The sequence below is a fragment of the Sabethes cyaneus genome, chromosome 1 (assembly GCF_943734655.1).
Source record: "Sabethes cyaneus chromosome 1, idSabCyanKW18_F2, whole genome shotgun sequence".
NCBI classification, from domain to species: domain Eukaryota; kingdom Metazoa; phylum Arthropoda; class Insecta; order Diptera; family Culicidae; genus Sabethes; species Sabethes cyaneus.
The window spans coordinates 116,187,566-116,212,528 of NC_071353.1; the positions used below are offsets into that span (position 1 = coordinate 116,187,566).

General features: G+C 38.8%; 1 protein-coding gene across 1 annotated transcript in view; it reads left to right on the forward strand.

Annotated features, from left to right (window-relative positions):
• Positions 1-3,432: 3,432 nt before the first annotated feature.
• Positions 3,433-24,963, forward strand: part of LOC128743018 (obg-like ATPase 1) — a 57,741-nt gene continuing 36,210 nt past the window's right edge. Inside the window, exons 1-3 of the mRNA XM_053839526.1 lie at positions 3,433-3,560; positions 6,881-7,070; positions 8,176-8,232. Of these exons, the coding sequence (XP_053695501.1) occupies positions 6,886-7,070; positions 8,176-8,232 (242 nt within the window). The 5' untranslated portion in view covers positions 3,433-3,560; positions 6,881-6,885. The remainder of the gene's footprint in view (positions 3,561-6,880; positions 7,071-8,175; positions 8,233-24,963) is intronic.

Genomic DNA, 24,963 nt, shown 5'->3' on the forward strand with positions numbered 1-24,963 from the left:
ATTGGGAACCTGGAACTGTCGGTCTCTACATTTCCTCGAAGTACCCACGCGCTTTCTAAAGAAGTGAAGAACCGCAAGTTCGACATCGTAGCGCTGCAGAAGGTATGCTGGAAAGGAACAATGGTGCGTACGTATAGAGATGGTCATACCAGCTACCAGAGCTGCGGCAATACACACGAGCTGGGCACAGCTTTTATAGTGATGGGCGAGATGCAGAAGCGGGTGATCGGGTGGTGGCCGATCAACCCCCGCATGTAGAGATTAAGAATCAAGGGCCAATTCTTTAATATTAGCATAATAAACGTGCACAGCCCTCACCTTGGAAGTACCGATGATGACAAAGACGCTACCCAAGACATTATGTCAAAATCATCATCGGGAACTGTAATGCTCAGGTTGGTCAGGAGGAGGTATTTAAACCGGTGATTGGACGGTTCAGCGCAAACCCGCAAATGAACTAAAAGGGCCTAAAACTTGTCGTCGCGTCCAAGAACATAACCATACATTACATAGTACCTATAGTTACTATATATATAGTTCGGCGGATAGAAAATCGGGAGCCAAATAAACGTCAAAAGCGGAGCCAAAAGCTTTTCAAAATCCAAAATGCAGGAGTAATGTTAAAAAAAACACACTTTATTTTCATAGAACGAGTCATTTTCAACACCCGCCAGTGATTATTTTTCGTAAAAACCTGCACATTTCACCATAATTTCAAATTTAATTTCATAAATCAGGGATGCCAATTCGCCTGGTTTTCTATCCGCCGAACTATATATATAGTAACTATAATAGTACCTCCTTCCAGCATAACTTCTACCACAGACAACAGACGAGACACTTGCGTTAATTCCATCGTCCATCCAAAGACCACTTATTTTTCAAAAAAGCATGTTTCGCAACATGTCCACACCGCGGCGCTCGAGTGTTGCTTCGAAGTTTCCAGTATAAAACCATACAAATGTAAAAAACCTAGAGTATAAAACCTTGCAAATGCAAAAACCTACAGTATAAAACCCTGCAAATGCAAGCTACTCCGCAACATGCATAACAGAGGGCGCTAGTGTGCAAGCAAAATGTGTAGGACGATGGTTTTTAAAGAATTTTCTTCTATGTGTCTTGTCAGTTCGTCAGTGCCTCTACCATCGGTACACCTGTAGATCACCCAACCAGACGGAATCACAAATCGACCACGTTCTGACCACGGTCGGCACTTTCAGACATTATCGACATCAGAACCTATACGGGCGCTAACATTGATTCGGATCACTACCTAGTGATGGTAAGTACATATACGTCAAAAACTATGTATTGAGAAACCATATGTCCCCGAAAGCTACAGTTATCTCTCGAAAACGCGCTGCCGAAAGAGGGTGAGCTGGATGAAGCCTTTCCCCTGTTGGAATGCCGTGAAAACAGCCATTAACAGCGTAACGGAGAACGCCCTAGGCCCTAGGCGATAATGCAATAGAAGGCGGAACGGAAGTTAACCTGGGAGTGACCAAAATACTAATGTCCTAGCACCTGATCTCCAGTTAAGTCAAATGAGAAATCGGGATACTGAAAACTAGTAAAGCCACTAGTAAGGACCGTCTACCGGTAGAGCGTTATAGATATGGTCGAGAAACGCTGAGAACGGTTCTACACCGGGTTATTTCCAAGATTTGGGAGGAGGAAAAACTACCGGAGGAAGGAGCGGCATAACGATGGTAAAGCCTACAAAGTAGTCTCCCATATTTTGTTATACCGACTGTTACTAATAGCACATGGCTTCGTCACAGAGAACAGACATCCAAGCGAAAGGTCCCCACTTGGTTAAAACTTATGTCAAATAAGTTGGGAAACTATAGTGATGATGTCGCTAAAGGCGCATAAAATTCTACACTAAACTCACAACAGCTAGCTTCTGGCGCTAGCATAACGCTTATAGTCCATATATACTAGCGCCAGAGGAGCCAAAGGTTGTCAGTGTGCAAATCAAAAGAATTATTTAGTTGGAAAACTATAGTGGTGGTGACGCTAGCATATTAGGTGATTTTAATTTCAAATTTTATCCAAGAATTCCCAAAAAATTTATTCCTAAATGGATGTCTGTTCTCTGTGGTTTCGTAGGAAACTACCAGGTGGCTCGGGCACATACGGATCATATTTTTACCGTCCGACAGACCTTGCAGAAATGTCGGAAGTACAACATGTCCACTAACCACATCTTTATTGGTTTTAAAGGTTTACACACAAAAAATCGCTTACTTTCTTCGAGCCTGTTAATCTGTTCTCTGTGGCAAAACGCTACGATAAATAAGCTACGATCAACGCCGTACGAAACTGACAATGTACAAAACCATTTTTTTGAAAGGCACCCCCTAGGCCCCTCTAAAGCAAATTTCCTAGCTACGCCAATGTTGGTTAACCCTTGGTTAACCTACATTTTCGTATGCATACCGCTTTACCAGCACTCTCGACAAACATTTTGTGTGAATAGTACATTCTTCTACAGTCAACCTGCAAAGACTGGGTCCAAAAAAATTGTGCAGAAATTACATGGTAAAATGAGTCGTCATTGATTTTGTACATTTCAAAAGCAGTTTTGTTTATATTTTCTCTGTACATATTGGCAAGAAGAATGCAGTGAATACATTTTTAAATACAGAATTCCTGTTTTATGCCCAAAAACTGCTTCAGAAATTGGGCTTTCCGACGAAAAGTTAATGACTCCTCATTTTCCGTTAAAGTGTTCTTCAATCTTTTTCTTCTATTGATGCAAGTCTAAAGGTCCGTTCCTGGCGCCAGAAGTTGATAATAACTTTTATTCATAATATACAATTTTTAATTAGGTTATTTATGAAAGTTCAAACACAGGTTTAAACGTGACTTCAAAATAATTCAATACACGCGCGTGTAACGAAGCGAATGCAACAACCAACTGTTGAACGTAATCATGCATTTGCTGACCCCCTGGTCCCAGCAACAAAACATACCGTCACTTGTCAGGTTCGGCGGCTGCAAAAGCTGCAAAGCATCAGTGAACGCATCAGTGAACATATCGAAAGTTCACTCAGCAGCAGCAGGAACTAAACAAAGCAAGCAATGCAACACATTCAAAAGGTGCTCGCAATATGTTTGGCTTGATGGTGATGGCAAGTTTGCGTTGAAAATCAGTATAGTTACGCAATCATATTGGACTTGTAACCTTCAAAACGGTTGCTGCAGTTCTGTTATTCTTTTCATTCAATTGAAAGTCTAAATTACTTTATGTCATTTTCTTGGACATTTCAAAATTTAAACTTCTCACATTTTTGCTCCGCTGTTACTGATCAGGTTGCTCCTTCGCACCTTCTGTATATGTTACATTGGTTGCATTACTCAACATACCGCAGAATGAACACCGCAAAACAAAACGTCAAAATCATCTTTCGCTTCGTTCGATCAAAAATAGACCGTCCACGTTTGTTTCCTTTTCCTTGGAAAAAGTGCCGAAAAGTTCCACCGGTGGCTGTTTGTTTAAAGTTTTATTACTCCCGGTAGTTTTTTTTGGCGGTGTAAACCTAATCACAACCGAGGTAAGAATGGTGAATTGCAACTGGAAAAACCTAAGTGAAAACTGCTACAGCAATGTGCTGCCGAGAGTGTTCTTGGAACTCTGTCCGAGCTAGACCCTGCTTTGTTTTGATTGATTCGGTGAAGGTTATGGAATGTGTACATTGACCGGTGTTTAATTAACCGATTGGGAACAAAAAGCAAGTTCAGTACTGATTTTTACCTATGTTGAGATGCAATTGAATAAGTATACAGCAAGTCTAATGAGATTTGAGGTTGTTGTTTAAATAGATTAATTACCGTTCTATGGTGTAACTTTCTACCAGACTCATAGGTAGTATTAAAGCACTGACGAACTGACATGACACATAGAGGAAAATCCTTTAAAAACCGTCGTCCTAATACACATTTTGCTTGCACACTAGTACCCTCTGTTATGCATGTTACGGAGTAGCTTGCATTTGCAGGGTTTTACGCTGTAGGGTTTTTAAATTTGTATGGTTTTATACTGAAAACTCGAAACAACACTCGTGCGCCACGGTCTGGTCATGTTGCGAAAGATGCTTTTTTGAAAAATGAGTGGTTTTTGATTGGACGATGGAATGTCTCGTCTGTTTGTCTGTGATTAAAGTATGTAAACGATGGAAACGGCTTTAATCTCGTGAAATTTGATGACGACTATTTGAATCTTAAGCCATTCAAACAGTCCTGCGACCATTTTTTAGGTTTACTGCTAAATCAATCTGATCCAGCAGTGCTATTTTTATGTAGCTACTCAATTACAACGAAATTTGGAGAATTTCGCAGTTTATTTTAAACGAGACCGTAATCCGAGGGCAAATTGATTAGGGTTTTCTAGGAAATTTTTATCTTAATTTTTTTGTTTATTTCATTTTTAATTATTTTTTTAAAACTTGCTGATGTTTAGGTCAAAACCGTAATGGAATATTCTGTTATTAACAAAAATTTAAATGTCATTTTGGAGTGCAATTGTACAAACTATTTTTGTATCATTTTTTATATGTAATAAACATGCATATAAATTAAAAATAACAGAAAGTAAAACAAATTTGATTACTGTTCTCCCTGATTTACAATAAATATACGTGTTATTGCAATAAAACGCAACCTACTGTTTTATTCGTTTACAACGTATATGCCGATAGTATCGATATCAAGCGATTTTTTGTAAATTAAGTTTCTGTTACGAATATTGATGGACAAGACACAAACACGTATCGGTACAAAATTTTGTAAGAGCGTGTGTCTTGTCCATCAATATTCGTATTGTGGTGCTCTTACGGTGGCACCGAAGTAAGAAAAAAGTATGTTTTTGTTATAACTTGTAAAAAGTTGCAAAGTTATTCAGTTTAAGAACAAGATCATTGTGTATATGCATATTCTCCGACGAAAGATGATGGAGTTTTTCTGTCCGTATGAAGATAGCCCATTTGGGCTTTTCCCCATCTAAACCCTGGAGACCATTAAGGTCAGCTAGATATAAAGATAAATAAATGAAATGTCATTTACATGTAAAATGGCCTAAGTGGAGAAGTGGAGTGGAGAAAAGAAGTGGCCCTAAGTGGGAACCTTGGGAAACCCCAGAGATGACTAGAATAGGGTCAGAGAGGGCATCTTGAAAGCAAACAATATGTTTGCGCTCCATTAGATACGACTAAGGCCATGTCAAGAGTTTCGGTTCTGTTAAAATTTTACTTTGAAGATTAATAATGGTACGTTTATTCGGTCAAATGCCTTACTAAACCCCGTGTATATAGCTTATACGTGACTGTTGTTCATAACATTCAAAGTGAAAGATACAAATTCCGGAAGATTTGAGACAGTAGGGTGTCCTTTAAAAAAGCCGCCTCGTTGACTTGTAATTTTGTGTTTTACTCGCTGAAATTTTAATTCATTTACAATCGATTCAAGTAGTTTAGAAACGTAAAGTAACAAAATACAAAGTAGTAACAAAGGGACGAGGGGCCCAACAGGTCGAAGATTTTTTACGATTCAGACCTATACAAATTTGATATCTGTGATTGGGAAGTACGCTAGAAAAAGTGATAAAGTCCTCTCGTCCTAACATAATTTCTTAGGATCGCTATAAACCTATAGACCAATTTAATGTCTGTATTAGGGAAAAAGGAATAAGCCTCCACATCCCAACAAGATTTATTAGGACCGTGATAATCCTACTCCAATGTGATGTCCTAAGTGTGAACAGTTATATAAAAGTGAGCGACCAACCCTATTTTTCGCCCGACTCTATCCATATACTGAAAAATTTATTCAAAACTGATGTCGTACATCGAATAGAGGTTGACGGAATATTCAGCCATGTGTGTGACGTGATGTAGCAATTTTCGAAGTGATGAAGAATTAGCGACTGTCTGTTCCGAAAATAAGGTTTGGGCGTTTAATATGTTGCTTTAATTGATGATATTTTGACTGTCATTATTTTAGTTCGTTGTCCGTATATTGCTTGAAATACAAATCAACCTGTCACAATCAAAAACGCTATATATCAACTATTTGCAAGGGAATTGTGAAACAGTGGAAATGATAACACAGATTTTTTTTTTGTTCAGCTATAAATTGTGCGTGGCAAATATTTTATGTTTTGAGCAAGATCCTTAAACCAGCTAATATTCGTTTCAAGCCAGTTACCTAAAGATGACTAGTCCTACAAATCACTCAAAAATTTTCAAAATGCGATTTTGTCGCCAATCACTAGAAGAAGTATGATTGTGGCCTGATGAAGTGGAATTACAAGCTCTAAGAAACGAATATAACTGATATACAGCGTACGAGTATTTAGGAAATTTAAACTTGTCTTGTATGAAATTTATAGGAATGTTTCAGAGCATTTATTACAATACAGTAAAAATAAAAATTTGCATGACAAACATCCGCAAAATATCAAGCTTTGTCGAATTGAACGTGCATTCGTACTCCTACGTAAGTTTCTCGCTCGTGCCTCTAGGCAAAGACCTTCATACTTTTTAAAGATGTTTTCATTCATAAGTCCATTAACTATGTCCGCGTACAAAGTTTTATTAAATTCTGGGACCATTCGGTGAAAAATTTAAAAAAAATGCTCTGCTTTCAAACATTTTTTTTTTATTTATGTTGTCATTTATAATTTTTCTGCAACGTTAGAAATTAAAAATTCGGTATTTTTAAAGCAAAAGAAATCTTGAACTGGATAGTATTAAATAGAAACGAACCGTAGATTTGTGGCTCGCAATTGTAAATGTACAATGTCACTTCGCTTAAACGCTCTTTTAAATATATTGTTTCTGAAATGTAAATAAGTCTCCGTCTATATCTTCCTACACAGCAACCATGCCTCCGAAGAAGATCCTTGAACCGGAAGTAAAACCACTGATTGGCCGCATCGGTACCAATCTGCGCATCGGTATTGTTGGAGTGCCGAATGTCGGCAAATCAACCTTTTTCAACGTGCTGACCAAGAGTGCTGCACCGGCGGAAAACTTTCCCTTCTGTACCATCGATCCGAACGAGAACAGGTAGGTAGTTATGCTACAGGTTGCATCGCAATGGCTAGATAAATGATCATTTTTCGTTCTTTCACTCTCACATTCGGTTGTACTCACCGGTCGCCCTTTTAATTAAAACCGGCGAGTAAAATGGACCGATGAAGCTAATTTGACGTTTTCGGGCGTATCATTTGCATATCAAAGGCGAAAACTTAAACGTTTTGATGGTTGGTGCAGCAACAGAGAGCTGCTGAACGTCGATCAGAATAATTTGTCCAACAAAGGGACGAGTAAGGAAGTCAAAGGGCGTGTGGCGATTTTTAATTAAAAACCTTCGGCAGATTAACTCCCAAATTCCTATTGGAAACGAAATTAATTAGTCACGCAGGGTCCTGCAATTAGTTCAATTCACAAACGAAGTAGAATTTGTTGCAAATTTTTGTTGTACTTTTCGTCTAATTGCGTATGCAATATGAAAATAAATTATATTTATTTCCTAATTATGAACACGAAAAAGGCAAACGTAAGTCACGTTTTAGTTTTACCCAAAACAGCACGCCCTTCCAGAATGGCCGGCCGACACAACACTGTCGCACCATGCGCTATGCACCGCGCCTCCCATCGCACCCCTGCTCCAGAGAGTTTCGCACGAAGACAGCATCGCATCGCGCATCCGCGCGGGTTATACTTATGCCATGCTACCGGAATACGCAAATTAGTGGTAGCCATTGTCCGTCCGATCGCTGCAGGTCCAATGGCCCGTTTCGCCTGCAGGCTATAAAACTGCACTCGGTTCCACACCACAGCAATTGCTAAGAATTCAACTAAACTCGCGAAAGCTCCCGTCCCCTGCCTTCAAAGAAAATGGAAAATTCACGAAAGTGATGGGTTTTGGTTCGCAAGCCCACAAGCGACCGGACACAGCTAACAGCTATAATATGTTTCGGCCAACGACGATGTTGACCGTCTTTGCCGTATTCGTCTTTTTTTTTTGCACGGACCCGCATAAGATACTTTCGGTTTAATAATGCATAATTTTTTGAACGTAAATTGGAAACATCAGTTCTTAATTTTTAGGCTTTATGGCTGTGTTTTCAATTTTTCATTTTGTTCTCTTTCTCTTTTCTGCTTTTAGAGTTCCTGTGCCTGATGCGCGGTTCGATTACTTGTGCGAGTATCACAAACCGGCAAGGTAAGTACTGATTTGGAACTGGTGGTTGACGTTTCTTTTCCAACAATAACATCAGTTTTTTAAAGTGCTGCGAATGTCTAAATTAATGGGATGTTGCATTTTAAGCAACAATTGTAAATTTTAAATACACATTGTCACGGTGCATCGGGAATTTTGCCTGGAGTGCAAATGGAACAATTGTTTTTCACAAAATTCAACGCAGTTTTGACAGATAACGAGGAAATAATAGTTTCAAAGCATGGTTTCTCGTTCATTACGAGATGAGTTCATTTGCAGTTAGGTATGTTTCCTACCTATCACAAAAATGGCAAAAAGTACTTTAAAACCTTAACTATTAACTGTTGAACTCGCCCAATTAGCTTCAAATAAATCCAATTCCAGAACACCATTCAAGTTAGATGGAGAATTGAAAATTATAAATAAATATCCATAAATGGGTACGTGATATACTGGAATGTTAGTTTGATTTAAGTAGGTTGCATAAATAGGGCCAGATTATCGAGTCTCGGGAAGGGGCTGTCATAACATCATGCTAATAACTGTAAAGCAAAGCCTGGGTGCTAATTCCGTTATCGAAATTTGACCTTCTGTTTTTATACGACAGACTTCGCTAATAGCTGTGTGGCATAGAAAATACAGAGATTCCGAGTGAATTATTCGTATTTTTTAAAGCAACATATCGAAGTTACTGTAACGATAAGATCAATGCCTATAACCGTAACCATAGTAATGACGTTCGTTGTTTTCACCATTGTTTTTGGATATTCGAGGAGGTAAGTCACTGATCTGATCAGATCTAATAGTTGGTCTCAATTAGGTGGTCTTATATAATAGTGAAATGAAGACTACACAATAACCATCTTCAGTACTCCAGAAAACGTAATACCCTAATTCAGAATACAATACAACAACTTTAACAAAAGTAGCCATATTCTAGGCTTCGCAGACGACTTAACAATGGCAGAGGCAGAAATAAATGCATCGATGACCAAATACATGAAAATACGCTACTCGAAAGAAACAAACGCGCGACTTCCATGGACGAATAACCATTGATGACGACGAACTAGAAGTGGTAGATGAGCTCGTGCATTTGAAATCGCTTACACAAGTAAGCAGATTCAACGGCGCCATTCAAGCAGGAAAGCGGACCTATTTTGCCCTTCGCGGAAAGTGATGGAGGCATGTAGATCACTAACTACAGGCACTGCTTGGATTCTCAACGTACATCTGGCGAAAGTCGATAGGCTACAGTAAGCTAGACACGTCATAAGGATGCCGGACGACAGTGCGACGAAAACGGTTCTTTTCAACAGCTCCACCAGCGTCTGGAACAGAGAGGCCAAACGTGTAAGATAGCTCGACCAGGTCGAACGCGACTTGCGACTTCTGAGATGACTGGGAAATTGGTGACGAGTGGCCCAAGATCAAGTTGAATTAAGATGACTGCTTAAAACTGCACGATCTCCCCTGGCTCTATGTCGCCACGACTATGGATTGGCCAAACAATCTACGAGAGCACCATCAAAAAAGCCATTAACAGCCTAGTAGAGAACATCCTCTGGCACTTGGACCGGAATCAACGTAACGACTAGTATGATGATGGATTTTGGAGCTTTGTGGCGCGAGCCGAAATATGTGTCAACATAAAAATCTAGTACTTCATATGAGGGAGTAAATGTTTTTTTTTTGTGAAGAACGAACATTGGAAGAACAACCTGTGAGATTGAGAGTTGTGGGTTCAAGCCCCACCAGAACAGTTAATTATTTTTCAAAGTTTGCATATAATTTTTCCCAGTTCTTCCAATGTTCGTTCTTCACAAAAAACACGTTTACTATCATATGAAGTACAAAATAATTTGACCTGTATAAGTCGATCAAAATAATAAAAGTTATAAAAATCTAATATTTAGTAGAAGCTTAACAAACGGTCTACAAATAGCTTGATTGATGGCATACAAATAAAAAAATTTAATCGTGAAGTGACAGAAACGTGGAAGCAACACTTCGACGAACGATAGGTTAAGTTAAGGTTGCCGTCAATTAGCTCAAGAACAATAAATTGACTGGAAAGGATGGCATCGAAGTGAACCTTGCTAACATGCACCCGGAAAAGCTTGCCAGTTGTCTGCTGTGGATGATTGTAAGAATTTGGGAAACATAACAGCTACCAGAAAAGTGAAAGGATGGGATTATTTACCCTATCTTCGAGAAAGGCGACAAGCTGAACTGTAAGAATTATTCTCACAATTCTCAATGGTGGTCGCCTTCAATGTGTTCTCCCAAATCATCTTCCGTCGACTCCTACCAATTGCGATAAAACGTACTACGACAGATTAAATATTTATGCTGCGACTAATCCTTTAAAAAAGACTGTGAATACAGTGCCCCCACGTTTATCGATTTCAAAGCTGCAAATGGTACCATCGACCGCAAAGAATCAAGAACGAAAATGGTTTTCTCGGGAAGCTAATGAATTCGGGTGAATTGTAGAATTCATTCGAATCTCACGTGGCTTCGTCAAGGTGACGGTCTCTTATGCCTGCTGTTCAACATAGCGCTACAGATTGTCATAAACCGAACGAACTTCAACAAATCTCGTCAGCTCGTCTACTTTGCCGATGACATGGACATTGTCGGCAGAGCAGTACACCAGGCTAGCACGGAGCAGAGAAAACTAGATTGAAAATAAACACTTTCAAAACAAGCTACATGCTGGCCGGAGAACCTAAGGTCGACCAACGCTACTTAGGCAGTAGTGTAACGATCAACGGCAATGATTTCGGCGTAGGCGTGTACCTTGGGTTATTCATGACGGCGAGCAAACATACTAGCCGTGAAATTCGGAGGCATATCATCAGTCAAAGTGGGTTTCACTAGCAAATGCGGCGAACCGTCCGGGAGACGAGTGCTAAAAACGATGAACGGCAGCGTACGGGAGAACGGAGTATGGAAGCGGAGGATAAACGGCAGCCAATGGAGTGAATTTGAGTGAAGGAACCTGTGCTGAAGTCACTTAACGTCTAATGGCCTGATTCGAACTCACGACCGTTTGCTTGTCAAGGAATACTTGATAAACTTGCGGCTACAGCCCCCCTGTAATGGGCTTAGTCCTTAGTAATGATTTCGACGTCACTATGCTGCATGCTTATTTTGGCCTGATTCATGTTCTTTGTTGTCCGCTCAGGTCACCGTCAACTTGAATTCTTCAATATTCCAATCGGTTTTTCGTAAGTACTCCACAGGAACTGGTCTCGCTTAAAGCAGCCTGATTTGCCTTGTTGGTGTAAATTTAAATTTGTTGCAAAGACTTACAAGTTACACATCCACAAGCAAGAGTTTGCTGCCCACTTTACATATTTGGATTTCGAAAAGAACGTTCTAACGGTCCTCCTTCTGTATTCAACCGTTCATAATCTAAAAAAATATTGCAAATGGCAAAAATTCTGATGCGAATTTACGCCAAAACAAGTTGAACATTTAGTTATAAATCACCAAAGTCGCTCTTAAATGCACTATTGGCCCAAAATTTCGCATAAGGTACCCCGGGGGCAAGTGGGACCTGTTGGAGACGTGGACATCCCTGCATCGTTACTGAAGACGACGACATTCGTAACATCGTTACGGCCAAGCTCTCTGGTCACAGTGACAGCTGTCATCAGTTGATGCTCGCCAGTGCTGACAACAGGACGTTCACGTTCCTGTTCCGTTTTACCGCGAAAATGAGACTCGCACAATTGTACCTCGTTATTGTTTAATAAAGTTAAGTTTTAATTTGTTTAATGTACGGGTCGTGTTTATATTCATCATTTCGGTCACCTCCGAACGCGAACCGTAACAGTGGCGACGCGAACGTAACAGGACCTAAAAATTTGCGTAGTTAGGGTTCATTCGATTGTGTAACCTCACCTGTGCTTATTTTAAAATTCTTGCAGCACAGAACTTGCCTCATTTATCGGGCCAAGTGGGACCTATATTCCAATTTGATTAAAAAGCTCAAAATGCAGAAAATTGTGTATCTTAATATAATACAGCAACGTTAAAGCCTTGAAAAAAGCAACCAAAGCCCAAATGCAATGTTTCTTTTAATGGTTCATCCAAACATGCCGTAACAAAATTAGATTACTATTTAAGCACGATGGGCGACTTTATAATGAATATAAATCGCAATTCGTAAGCAATTACGCAGTAATGCAGGATTGTAACGCAATGTAGTTGAATATGTAGCTTTATCCAATTCTTGCGCGATGTGATTTATGATTACCCATTCTTTAATAGTTCGTAAATACAATTACAATCTGTTTGTTCTATAATGCACAATGTGACAGAGCTGATAGTGGAACTATCATAACAAATAGTTACGCTATAACTGTAACCGTCGATTACCTCTTGGTTGCCGCAGTTGGTTCCGAACGATACCTAATAAACAAACCAAAAATGTCCCAACCGCAACGGGGTAACTGGTTACACTTGGCTGTAACGAGAATTGCCGTTTCTTGCAACCTAACACAAACTAAGAAGGCCTCGCCTCAACTCTAGTGGTTCCAAATGGCATCCGTTACAGATCGGCTTCGACTTGTTCCTTCGTGATCGTGTTTAACAGAGTCCACTTAAGCGCCAACACAATCTGAGGGATTGTGATGTGGACCTGCAAGTTCTTGCCTACCCGGTTAGCTCACTCAGGGCGGGTCGTATCGATCTCTAACTCCCAACCAAAATCATGAACCAGAGACGAAATGCGAAAAATCCAATCAGCTTCCAAAAGTGAGTTATCTACTCAAGATGAAACTTGCATATTAATCTTCGTTCACAAACAAAACGCTAAGTTAGCTTTTAATCCCATACTGTGTATTCTATCAATGACTTCCATTATTGATCTTAATTGTATATTCAATATTCTTGTTTCAGTTTAACTTAATGCGCGCTTACATGTACTTAAAAATATAGAGCTCTGACCTTAATAATGTTGGCGACCCAGGTGCCTACGATGTCCACTGCTACTTCTGCTTCAATACCGGAATGCTCCGGTACACGGTACCACCGGTTGACGGTGAATGGTAGTTATCGAAAGCCGCATAAGCATGCGGGCAGTTGTAACGGGAATCTACAACGCTATGTCGTAACGATGACCAAAAACGGACGGTGAATCGCACACCAAATTTATCGGTCGAAAACAGCTTAATATGTACACCAGATGCTGGTGTTAGCGATCGCCACGCGGAAGCGAACGGCTCTTTCCACCGCAATCGTCGATGAAATTATCTACCCGACGCACGTGGTTTTGGAGGGTAACCACCGCACAGATCGATACCGAATTATCCACCGGTATTTTTGATGGGATCTGCTTAACCCGTCTCTTCGATGCACGTGGTGTCAAGGTGTAACCACCGTACGGAACGACACAGTACTCGATGAACGATCGATGCGAGAATTAGAGTTGTCCAAATCCTGCATAAAAACCTTCGTTCGAAGGTTTTACCTTCAAACAACACAACTCGCTTAGTACTACGTAACAAAATTAGTCGCATATTAATTTTACCTGTGCAATGTAAACTTCTCAACTTGATTGGCAGAAATCTTGCAAGTCGTATTAACGGTTTGGAGCTTTCAGTCCTTGTAGAACAATACATTATGTTAATTATCTAGACACATTTTATAAACCAGTAAACTTACTGAAAATGCGATATTACTAACTCGCGTGCCAATCACTCCATAAATAAATTAAAATCTTCGATACTTTTCTTCGCTGCACGGTAGGTTTAAGTATTAACTTTAACTAAATTTTCAATCACTTTAGCTCTAAGAATTTTGCTTTAGAGCTTCCTTACTTTGCGACTGCCTAGCACGACGACTAATTTGCAAGAGGCCTGATGATCTTGCCTCGAGATCTCTTGACGGTCAAAATGTTAACAAAAGCACTACGTGGCCAGACAAGTGGCATCTCCTGATTGGGTATCAATTTGACCATACCGTTCATGTTATTTTGAGAGCTAGAGAGCTGATAACTTAAGTACAGAGTCACGTTCTTTATTCGAACAGCCGCTGTTGATGCTGGTTCGTTTCCAAGCTAAAATTTGAGAACTCGCTAACGCTACTTTAGCTTGAGCTATTTGCCAGAACCGTTACATAACAACTATAATGCTGTATTTTTCCACTCCCAGTGGCAGATTATCTTAACATCGCTTATGTGTCGCCAGAATGGGCCTAAACTGTTTACTCCCTCATAATACTTGTTAATTAATCATAAGCCATGTGAATGGAATTCTTTTTTGGGACCCCTTGGTTTGGCCTTTTTTGGTTCTATTTTAAAGTTTTACCGATACAAATATTATGTAATTGAACTGAAAATGTTCTGTAGTACATCTTTAAAATTTATAAATAAAAAAAGTTTGGAAGCTTTTTGCTAAAACACTTTATTTTTAATAGGTTCCACTTGTCCTGGGTGCTCTGAAATGCCGTCTTCATTTCGATTTTTAATGCCGTTTGTATTTTTAATGCCGTTTGTCAAATTATACAACTAGTTATCGTGTGTAACTTGTTAATACACTAATTATGCACCTACTGCATGAAAAACATGTACTTTTTCAAACGCCTGGGACGAAAACATCATTTATAGAAAGACCGTCCAACTTACAACGCAAATTGAAAACGACTCCCAAATTAAAAGTTCAATTTTGGTGTTTGGAAAGCCAATTATAATCAAACTATAATTTTAAATTATGAGCAAATTATGACCTCCCTTCCCACTTATCCCGTATTATCACTTGCCCCGGGGTACCTTATTATTTTTTCAAACCCGGAATAGAGAACACAAACTCTACTTTTTTCCTCAAACACCAGCCAGATTTGAAGTTTCCAGGCAAATTTTGACATTTTCCTCTTTCATGCTGTGGAACGACAAATTCGGACAATACAATATTTCTATCCAAGTCACGAAACTTGATTAACGATATTTGATTTGATCGCAAGTTTGTTTTAATTTAGCACACTAAAATAATTTCGATGAGCCATAAGTGAGATCAGGGATACGGTTTTATTGAAAATCCAATTCGTTTATTAATTGAAATTTTTGAAAACAATTCGGTATTTGACCGATCTCCAAACGCAAAACAATACCAATCTATCTGCTTATCGCTTTTCTCACGTTTTAGCAAAGGAACAGAAAAACCCCGAATGTAAATTGTTCTGCCGAATTCGAATGCCGGCAACAAATATCTGCACTGCCATCCAACCATCGAACCCCCCCGTTGCCGTTGGTAATAAGTGGGGCCTTTTCCCGAATGACTGGCATCCTCCACCCTGTGCCAGCAAGGAGAAAACGAATTTGCATATAACTGCACAACCGAAATCGTCTTAACCGCAAGCAATGGCGAATTTCCTCTTCACTTCTAAGTAAACGATTTCACCATCAGCGTCAGCATCTGCATCGTCTCCGTAGCTGCGTTCGACCGTTCGTCCTGTGTGCGCTCTCAGTGGAGCAAAAATCGAAAGACCAGCTCTAAGAACCGCTCGTTAGGAAGGAGTAAGATATTCGCCACGGGAGTATCCGCAAATCGGTTCTGGCTGGCCGTGTTTATAGACCAGATATTGATGGCGAATTTAAATACTTAATAACTTTGATTATCGTAATAATTCTCAATAATGATAATGATAGTCTGCACTGCCAGCAGGGATTCTTTCGCGAACTGCTATCTGCATCTCTATGTCCGTTCGCACTGCACACCGAAGGACCGCTTAACGTTTTAATACATTCTGCGTGATCCTGCCGAATGACGATCATTATTATCATCACTCTGCACTGCGTGTAAGAAAAAAAATGTAGGGAGCACTCAGCAAGACAGTGAGTGAGAGCATCAAGTGCGCAATTGCAGGGTATACCGTGGGCTACCTTTAAAGTATACACCTCGCAGATCGGTGGCCGCACATTCCGGGGAGCACACACCACCAGGTTGCTACGAGAGAAACATGATGATCATGATGTTTTGTTCTTCCAGGGTCATAAAACCGCGGCAGCAAGGGCTTAGTGATTTGTACGCCCTGCCGTGTACGTATCAAACACGAGTAGCCAAGATCGGTACTAATTGCTGGCCTTCTGATGAGGGGGCACTGGCTATTTACGGCTTAAATGCTGAAATAAGGTCAGTTTAGTAATCCGAAAAAAGAAGATGCCTTTCGAAGCCTCCCGTGGGTAACTGAATCGTGATGCTGGCACTTTACACGCTGCACATCATCTGTAATCGCTGTGACTTTGGTGATGGTTTGGTGCTGCAGAGCTTACATGCCGCGATTATCTTGTACTACAGCGATTATAACAAAAGGTCAAGTTCTTCTGGGAAGTTGTACCATGTCGTTTCGATTTGTGTAAACACAATTGAACTTTCGTAACAAGCAACTGATTTTATACTCCATATCTTGTTATCCGGCGCAAAACATGCTATTCTTCTGTCGTTAATTTAGTTAACTAGTTACGGAACAATAACGTGCTGCCACAGGTAAATGTCAGCACGATTATTTTTTCCCTCGGTTAATAATTATAATTATGTGATAACGTCTTTTAATACAAAGCGAAATGAACATTGCTAGAGTCGTGATACAACGGACGAAGTTTTTTTTCTTAATAAAATTACGTCTTTTCTACATTTAAATATAATTTAGCTGTAATTTAGAGCTATAAATATTTAAATTAACTTACTTTATTCTCATAATTGTTATCTTTGAAAAATTCAAATAATTGTTACCTAGTTTATTTGATCAAACAGTTATTAATTTTAACTTATTAGTTCGGACGAAAAACAAAACGAAGGGCGCCATCTTTTTTTTTTGCGCTCATGCCGTCCATTTTTATAGCACCCATTCGACAGTCGAAGTAGCCCGCAACTACCGCAACAGAGCAGCAGCAACAACAGTCCTAATGAGAACATTGATGACTGGACTGGTTGCCGTTTGCGCCCGGCCGATGGCCGGCTCCTACGGTTTACCTTTGCTTGTTTTATTCACGCGTTTATACACACATAATTTATTGCTTTAGCTGCTGTGTAGTGGATTTTCTCCGCTGCTTATGTATGTTTTCGCTACTTTATTTTATTCTTTCTACCATTCGGTGCAAAATTGCCCGCGGGTAATGGTTTTCGGCAAACCAATTGGCTCGACTTAATTGCGAGCCATCCGCAAAGAAAAGATGGCGATGGTTATTTGGGGATGGCAGGTCTTCCGAGAACAAAACAAAAGTGCAGCTGGAAAAAGCTGGTATAATTTGGCTTTTAATGCATGAAACGTGAAAGTATGTTATCTCAAAAAATAATCTTTAACGAATAGAAGGGGAGCATGGTGTAAGAAGGCCCGGCGGGGTAAGAAGGACCACATCGATTTCGGCTAGAAATCCTTACATTTTTCACAAATGCTTTGTTTATTAGGCTATCTAAACACTTTCGAGACAATCTGTGGCACTCGGCCGTATCCAACGTCAAAATTAAAATCAAAACCAATTTTTCGCTCGCTGTGTCTTCATGCGATATAATTTCAGCAGCAACATGTTTAAGGGTTTTCAGCAAAAAAACTATATATTTTGTCATTTGTCCTTATCACTGACTTCAATTGGGTAATTCTTGTTCTGCATGTGCCGGAAGAAGTATATAAAATAGTATGCCTTGTGAGAAAAAAGCAAAATAATGTAAATTTTAACTAGGGATTTTTCACGGGGTAAAAGCGTCATGCGTCGCAGTGCTCATAATTGCCAAAACTTCTTTTGCTGAGTGTCTTAATAGATTCTAAAAATATTGAATGATCAGACCAACTTTTTTCCTGTTAAATTCGACTAGTTATTTTATTATTCTGACAGATATGCATTTCGTCTATGACTTGCAGGCTTCATCCGTGTCTTTTTCGAGATAGAGTACACCCGTACTAAAAACTATCCCTGAGTCTGAGATTATCCTGTGTAACTCAGAGCCTCCCACGTCAAAAGAAACCAACAAGTGTCACTCGAATAACACAATCGATGTAAATTTATAACTAACAGAATGTCAATTCCAATTCACTTAATTGTGATTGTGAGTTTATGTGTTACCTTCCTGCATTCTACCGGTACCCAAAATGAAGAATATTACAAAAATCAAACGTGCTGCTGAAAAATCATCGCAAATAACGTAAAGATAAGAATAAATAACAACCAGTTGAGTAAAATAACATCTACTTTTAGCTTCTAAATAAAACTATTAGCTAAATTATTCTTTCTCTCAGCACGTACCTAAGTGTAACTGTTGCTTCTTTTAGCATGTATCTGAAAACCCCTTAAAAACTTGTTCCAATTTAGTTATTATTATTGAAATTATGCTAAAACGCTAACAAATCCTTCAAATCTGCCACAATCTGCCTTACTTCGCCATGGTCCTTCTCGCCCCTTTGATGGTCCTTTTTACTGGTTGTGATTGTGAGTATGAAAATTTTTAGACCTTTCAAAAATTGATGATAAATCTTGGTAAAATAGACTAATCATTTCCTTATATAATTTTTAATGGTAGATAAATAAATGCTCATTTATGTGAGGAATAAGAAAAGCCGAATTTCCTTCCACATTTTATGCTACCATTTTATTTGTTTAGGGGGGCCGTCTTACCCCGTCTTACCCTAAGAAGAAAATAGAAATCTTGCACTCAAAATAATTTTCACGTCGAAATTACGTGAAAAGTTATGTGATCATTTTCCATCTAACTTTTCCCGTACTATTTACGTGAATTTAACGTAGTTTGCATTAGTATGCGTGCATTTACGTGGAAATCAAATAGATGTTATTGTATTTTCCAATAATGTTCAACTGAAAGTCACGTAACTCCCTGTAGAGAAATTTACGTGATTTTTGCCGTGAAAAGAACGTGTGGATTATTTTGCGTGTGCTTTCAGTATAGCGAGAGTAGAGTGTGGTGCGACAAGCTGTTTCAGTCATATTGGAAATAGCACTTTGATAGGGAATCAAAGAAGCTATATCTTCTTACAGGGAATATTATAGCGTCTTTACAGGGAATCAAATTGAATATGTATAAGACATATGAATAATTAAAGCACAAACAAACGAGACCCTCGCAATAATTCCATCGCTCATGCAAAAACCACTCATTTTTCATAAAAAAAATATGTTTCGCAACATGGTCACAACGCTGCTCGAGTATTGCCTCGAGTTTTCAGCATAAAACCGTACAAATGTAAAAACGCTACAGTATAAAAGCTCTATAAAAATAAGTTACTCCGCAACAGGCATACCTATATAACAAAGGATGTTAGTGTGCAAGCAAAATATGCAGGACGATGGTTTTAAAAGGATTTTCTTCTATGTCATGTGTCATGTCAGTTCGTAAGAGAGTGAAGCATTGATTTGTAGCCCTTAGATTAAATCTAGTGTTAAACCGAGAGCTCATTTGGTCGATTTAACCCTCCATCGGGTAAGGGCCAGCGTTGCCAGACTTTACTGAGGAAAAATTTGTAGTTTTAACCCGAAGAACACTTCCGTTTAACAATCAATAAAGAAGCGAGTTGCTAGTATTTTTTGTTTATTTTGCTGAAAAGTGTAAATCAATTTCGGATGTGTTCTTCCTATTGTCTAATATTTCAGAGTTTCATTTAACACTGATGAACTCCGATTCTTTCCACCTGGATGTGTGATCACCCTTTATCTCGTTTGTTTTACAGGTATTGTCCTTGATGGTATTTGAAGGGAATTAGTAATTTCTTGAATTGAAATAGGGTTTATTTCTAATTCCCGTCGTAGTAAGTAAAGCCATCCTAATTTTCATCATTTTTTGGATGGATTTAAAAACTCCAATAGTTATTGTGCTGATTTGACTAAAACACACTTACCTTCCGATCCGTGAACTTTGAAATCATTGAAAAGCGATTATTAAAGCATATTATTGAAATTACGCAACTAGCTTTAGTTCTTAAATTCGTCGTAGCGTTTTAAAATCGCCCATCAAAATTTTCCATGGTCCGAACTAAAAATCACAACAATGTTTACGAAGCTAACGCGCATGTATTTGTGTAGGACGGCATGACAAATGTTATTCTGCAAAATTTCTGCAGATCAGGCAAGTTTTCCTGTCTTAGAATAACGACAATACCTTGCGTGAGTTATTTTCATTTATGAATGACGGAAATTAAAACGATTAGTCGACATTGTCTTCTTCGTCGCACGAAAAAACGTAGGAAATTTGGCTGGTAGGACTTCTTTAATGTTAAAAAGCATTTAAATAGATCTCAGCTCACTTTGATTGATCGTGTATGATAGACAACAAACTAAAGCTTTAGGGAATAACTAGTTTCGTGTCATTACATTGTGTGTCATAAAAATGCTGATATTTTTAATAATTTGTGTTGGATAGGGCGGGAATAGGTAATTACGACGAAGCAGCAACATACCCTTATTTCATGTAGATTTGAGTTTTGACTTAAATTAATTAAGGACGCTTACTTTCGACTTTCGTTATTGATCTTTCATCAATATTTTTCCGTCTTGCATGTTTCATTTTTCTACGTGGTTTTCGGTTCGGTTGTTCGTTCTTTTAAACAGGTGCCTTTCTGGCATCTTCACATCGTCTTTTTGTACCATTCCAGCGATTTGTTATTTTTTATAGTCTTTTGTTGCGATTGCGATTGCTCTTGGTGTTTTGCAGTCATCATTTTTAGTCCGTTTTGGCATTTCTTGTCGCGGTTTTACCGTCCTGTAATCGTCTGTTCATCGGGTTTTCTGCATCTATTTTCAATTTTTTCGACAGTTTTCTATTTCTGTTGACATTTTTTGTCATTTCTTGTGTCTTTTTGCGGTGTCTTCTCATCGTATTTTTGTCGTCTTCCGTCTTTTATTTTTATTTTCATAATCGTCATCACTTTTTCGTCATCTTTTCGCCGCCCCGTCGTTGTCATATTGTGTTCTGTTTGCTGTCTTTTCGTCGTTCCTAATTCGTTTTTTCGTTGTTTTTTCGATGCGTTTTCGTTGTCTTTTTTCCATTCCACTGTCGTATTTTTGTCGTCTTTTCGCCATTTTTACATCACATTTTTGTCGTCGGGTTCTGTCGTATATTCACTAGTTTTTCGTCGTTTTTTCTCGTTTTGTCGCTATTTTGGCGTCTTATCGTCGTCTTCATCGTATTTTTATATTTTTCCATCGTCTGTTTGCCGTTTTCTGTCCTCCGTTTTTGGCATTTTTCATTGATTGTTTCGATGGCTGTTTGATGTTTTAGTCATTACTTTTGTTACTGTTTTAGCATCTCTTTGTCGTCATTTTATTTTACTTCGTTTGGAACCTCCCAGCTGGCTTCGAGGTATGACGCTGGCCTAATTAGCCAGTCGTCGTATGTTCAAATCTCGACTGGGAGAGGCTGTTAGAGTCAATAAGATCGTAGCAACTGGCACTGCAATTGACCTGCACTCTAACAGCTGGCTGCGAAGTCTGTCGTATAAAAACAGAAGGTCAAGTTTCGATAACGGAAGGGTAGCGCCTAGACTTCGCCTTGCTTTACTTTTTGGTTGAACTATTTTTGACGTTATTTTTGGCAAATTAATCCATATAACTATGCCTCGAGAGAACAGTGACTGACCATAATACTCCGGATCCACGAGGATGAACTAATGGCATTTCGACCGGAACCCAGGCTGCAATAGTAGACCTTAAATGCTATTTTGGCTACTTGACTGATAACCTTCTTATAGTGCTAGCAATGCTTATTTGCAGCTGATTACTGACACGAAGAATTTGAATAGAATTTTGGATGCCAATTTACAAAACATTTGCAGTCAAAAAGCTAATATACAGCAACGTGCAGTATAAAGATATGCCAATAAGCGGTTGATTTGTTGCTTATGTCAATGCTGGGTAAAATTGAAAAATTAAAAAAAAAGTTACTTCATTTGCTGTTTTCGTCGCTATCTTGAGATGCTGCATAAACAGTAAATGAGGTTATGAAGATAAAAAATTGTTATGGAACAGTTACGTTGTTTAGACTAGAAACCAACAAAATGAGTTTCCCTTGGCACCTTTACATTTTACAGTTTACAGTTTGTTGGGTAATATGTGCCTTCATTGCGTCGGTATATGCAAAGTAGTTTCTCAAAAATTAATGCCAAAACATCTTTGCCTTGCATGCAGACGATCTGTGTGTGTATTCCTGACACACAGCTAGCGGCAGTCTCGATGGTATTTTTATTCAAATCGCAAATATTCTAAGAAAATTGCTGCTTGATTGTTGTTTTTTCTTCTTATACTGCAGCAGATCTTTCTTCTTTTTTTTTTGTGTACGCTGAAAATTTATAATACCGAAAGATGGTGATTGTAACCTGCAATCAGCACTAGCGCATACATTTTTATTGTTGCCTCGTTCTGTCGTGCTTTGCGGGAAGTCGAAATCAGCCAAATCAGCCCGATATACTCCCCGCTAGCGACCGAAAAAAAGCTGTAGAGTGGAAAACGCCTTTCACAGTCGGTGTACGTGATGTGCGACTCTCCCCGACGGAAAAAGAGTGCGGGAAATGGGGGAAGCATAATTATAGAAAATTGGTCAAAATTACGTCAAATTGCTTCAAATTTTTTCGATGAAAACGTCTGCAGGGTCGCGATTACGATGCCGCCTCGTGGAAAAGGACAATAACGATGGTAGCGCGCAGTGCACCGGCGAGCACCGCCAGTCGCGAAGGCCTGATACGTGATATGGGGGCACTATAAGGACGAATCAGAGTCGACCAGCGAGCGAGACAGGACAAGAGAGCGAGAGAGACGCGATTCCAATCGCGAAGCGAACCAGCTTTATACTGGCTGGCTGTGGCTGTGGCTGTTTTGGTAGCTGTTTTTCGCCCGAATTGCATAATTTGACTTAATGAGTGAATGTGTTTTGCAATATGCAAAATACCATGCACGGCTCGAATGCTTGTAAAAAATTATACGTACTTTAGCATTTTATTTGCACCATAATGTAGCTTTTTTTCGGAAATTAATTTAACGCTGAGAAAAATATCAGTTGAAGATGCCGAAATTAGTACGCAAAGTTTATCTGCAGGTTGCGTTGTATGAGAATAAAATATATCATCTTTTAAAACCTCTTAGCTTAGGTCAAAAAAATTAACAGCTAAAACAAGCTGTTGTAACCAGGTCCCTGTCACGAAAGCTGTCAGCTGAAGCCGCCTTTGATAGTGGTGGTAATAGAGGTAGACAACAAATTTTGAAACAAAATTTAAACGGAACAATGCATGTATTTAATGCTGCGCAGTATGACGAATGCAGCGTGTTGTTTCCCCTCTTTTGTTTATCGTAAAAATCTATCTTACGTTCCTATCTTACGTTGCCGATAACACAAAAAAACGAACATCTTTCGTTATCTACATCCTACATGCAACAAATTTTCTGAAGCACAAAATCCTATGATTGCGTAATAGTTTGCTGTCAAATTTGACATAAATTCGAGCCAGCAAGCCTGGCTCAAACGGCTTCAAGAAAAATGTATGAGAATGACGTTCGCGCCAGGGATGTGGTTGTAACAAAGATGGAATTTGACTTTCGACATATAGATACGATTATTATTGAGCAAAGAGGCGACATTGGCACACAGACGGACTTATCCGTAGTTCTACGGATTTAAGAATTTTTCACTAACCTACGGATTAAGTGGTCGTATTTACGGATTTTTATAAATTTTACAGAAACTTAAATGCCGAATTTGGTTCTATTTGCTCAATTAATTCTCGAGTTATGAGGAAATTTGTATTTCATTTATATGGGTTCCCTCCTTCTTAAAGAAGGCAAAGGTCCTAATTCGCAATAGAAAAAAATCCTGCCTTCAAAAACCCCCACATGCCAAATTTGGTTCCATTTGCTTGATTAGTTCTCGAGTTTTTAGAAAATTTGTGTTTCATTTGTATATGAGCTCCCCCTCTTACGCACTCCTTAAAATTGCTGGTCATTTTATCTAACGACCAATGTCCAACGATATATAAATTGATCAGTTTCGTTCAGTAGTTTAGTAGTTATTAGCATTTGAAACCTTTCATTCAAACGTAACACCAGATTTTCCTTTTCACAAAGTTCTACCCAGTCCCAGTATAGTAAACAAAGACGGAATACTACGTCAAAAAACTATGTACAGAATACAATAATAAGATGAAAACACAATGAAACTGCAACAGAGAGACAAAAAGACGTTAAATACGAAATGACAACAATAAGATGACGGTAAAACTCACGAGAACGACGAAAAAATTGCATATGGATGACAAAAGACTAAGAGGCGACAAAAAGACAGCGCAGTGATGACAAGTAGGCGGAAACACGACAAAAATACAAAAAATATGTCGAAAACTGTCAAAGAAGCGTCAAAAAGGACAAAAAACAACAAAATCGAACAAAGACTGCAAATGATGTGAAAAGATGCCATCAGGAGCAACCAACAACGCCACAAAAAAACAATTAGGTAAAAATTACTAAAATACGAAAAATGAAAAGACGATTTAAAGAAGCCAGAAATGTTAAAAAGAATGAAAAACGACAACAATTCTTTTAAAGAGACAACAAAAAACAACAATCAGACAACCGTAAAAATCGATAGTCATTTAACAAAAAAATATGGAAAATTCAGAACAAAAGACGAAAAAATCAAACGACTTGGAATGAAAAATAAAAGTCGGAAAAACAAACACGAATGGCGAAAGATCAAGAACGAAAGTCGAGAGTAATTCAGGCCAAATCTAATCTGATCT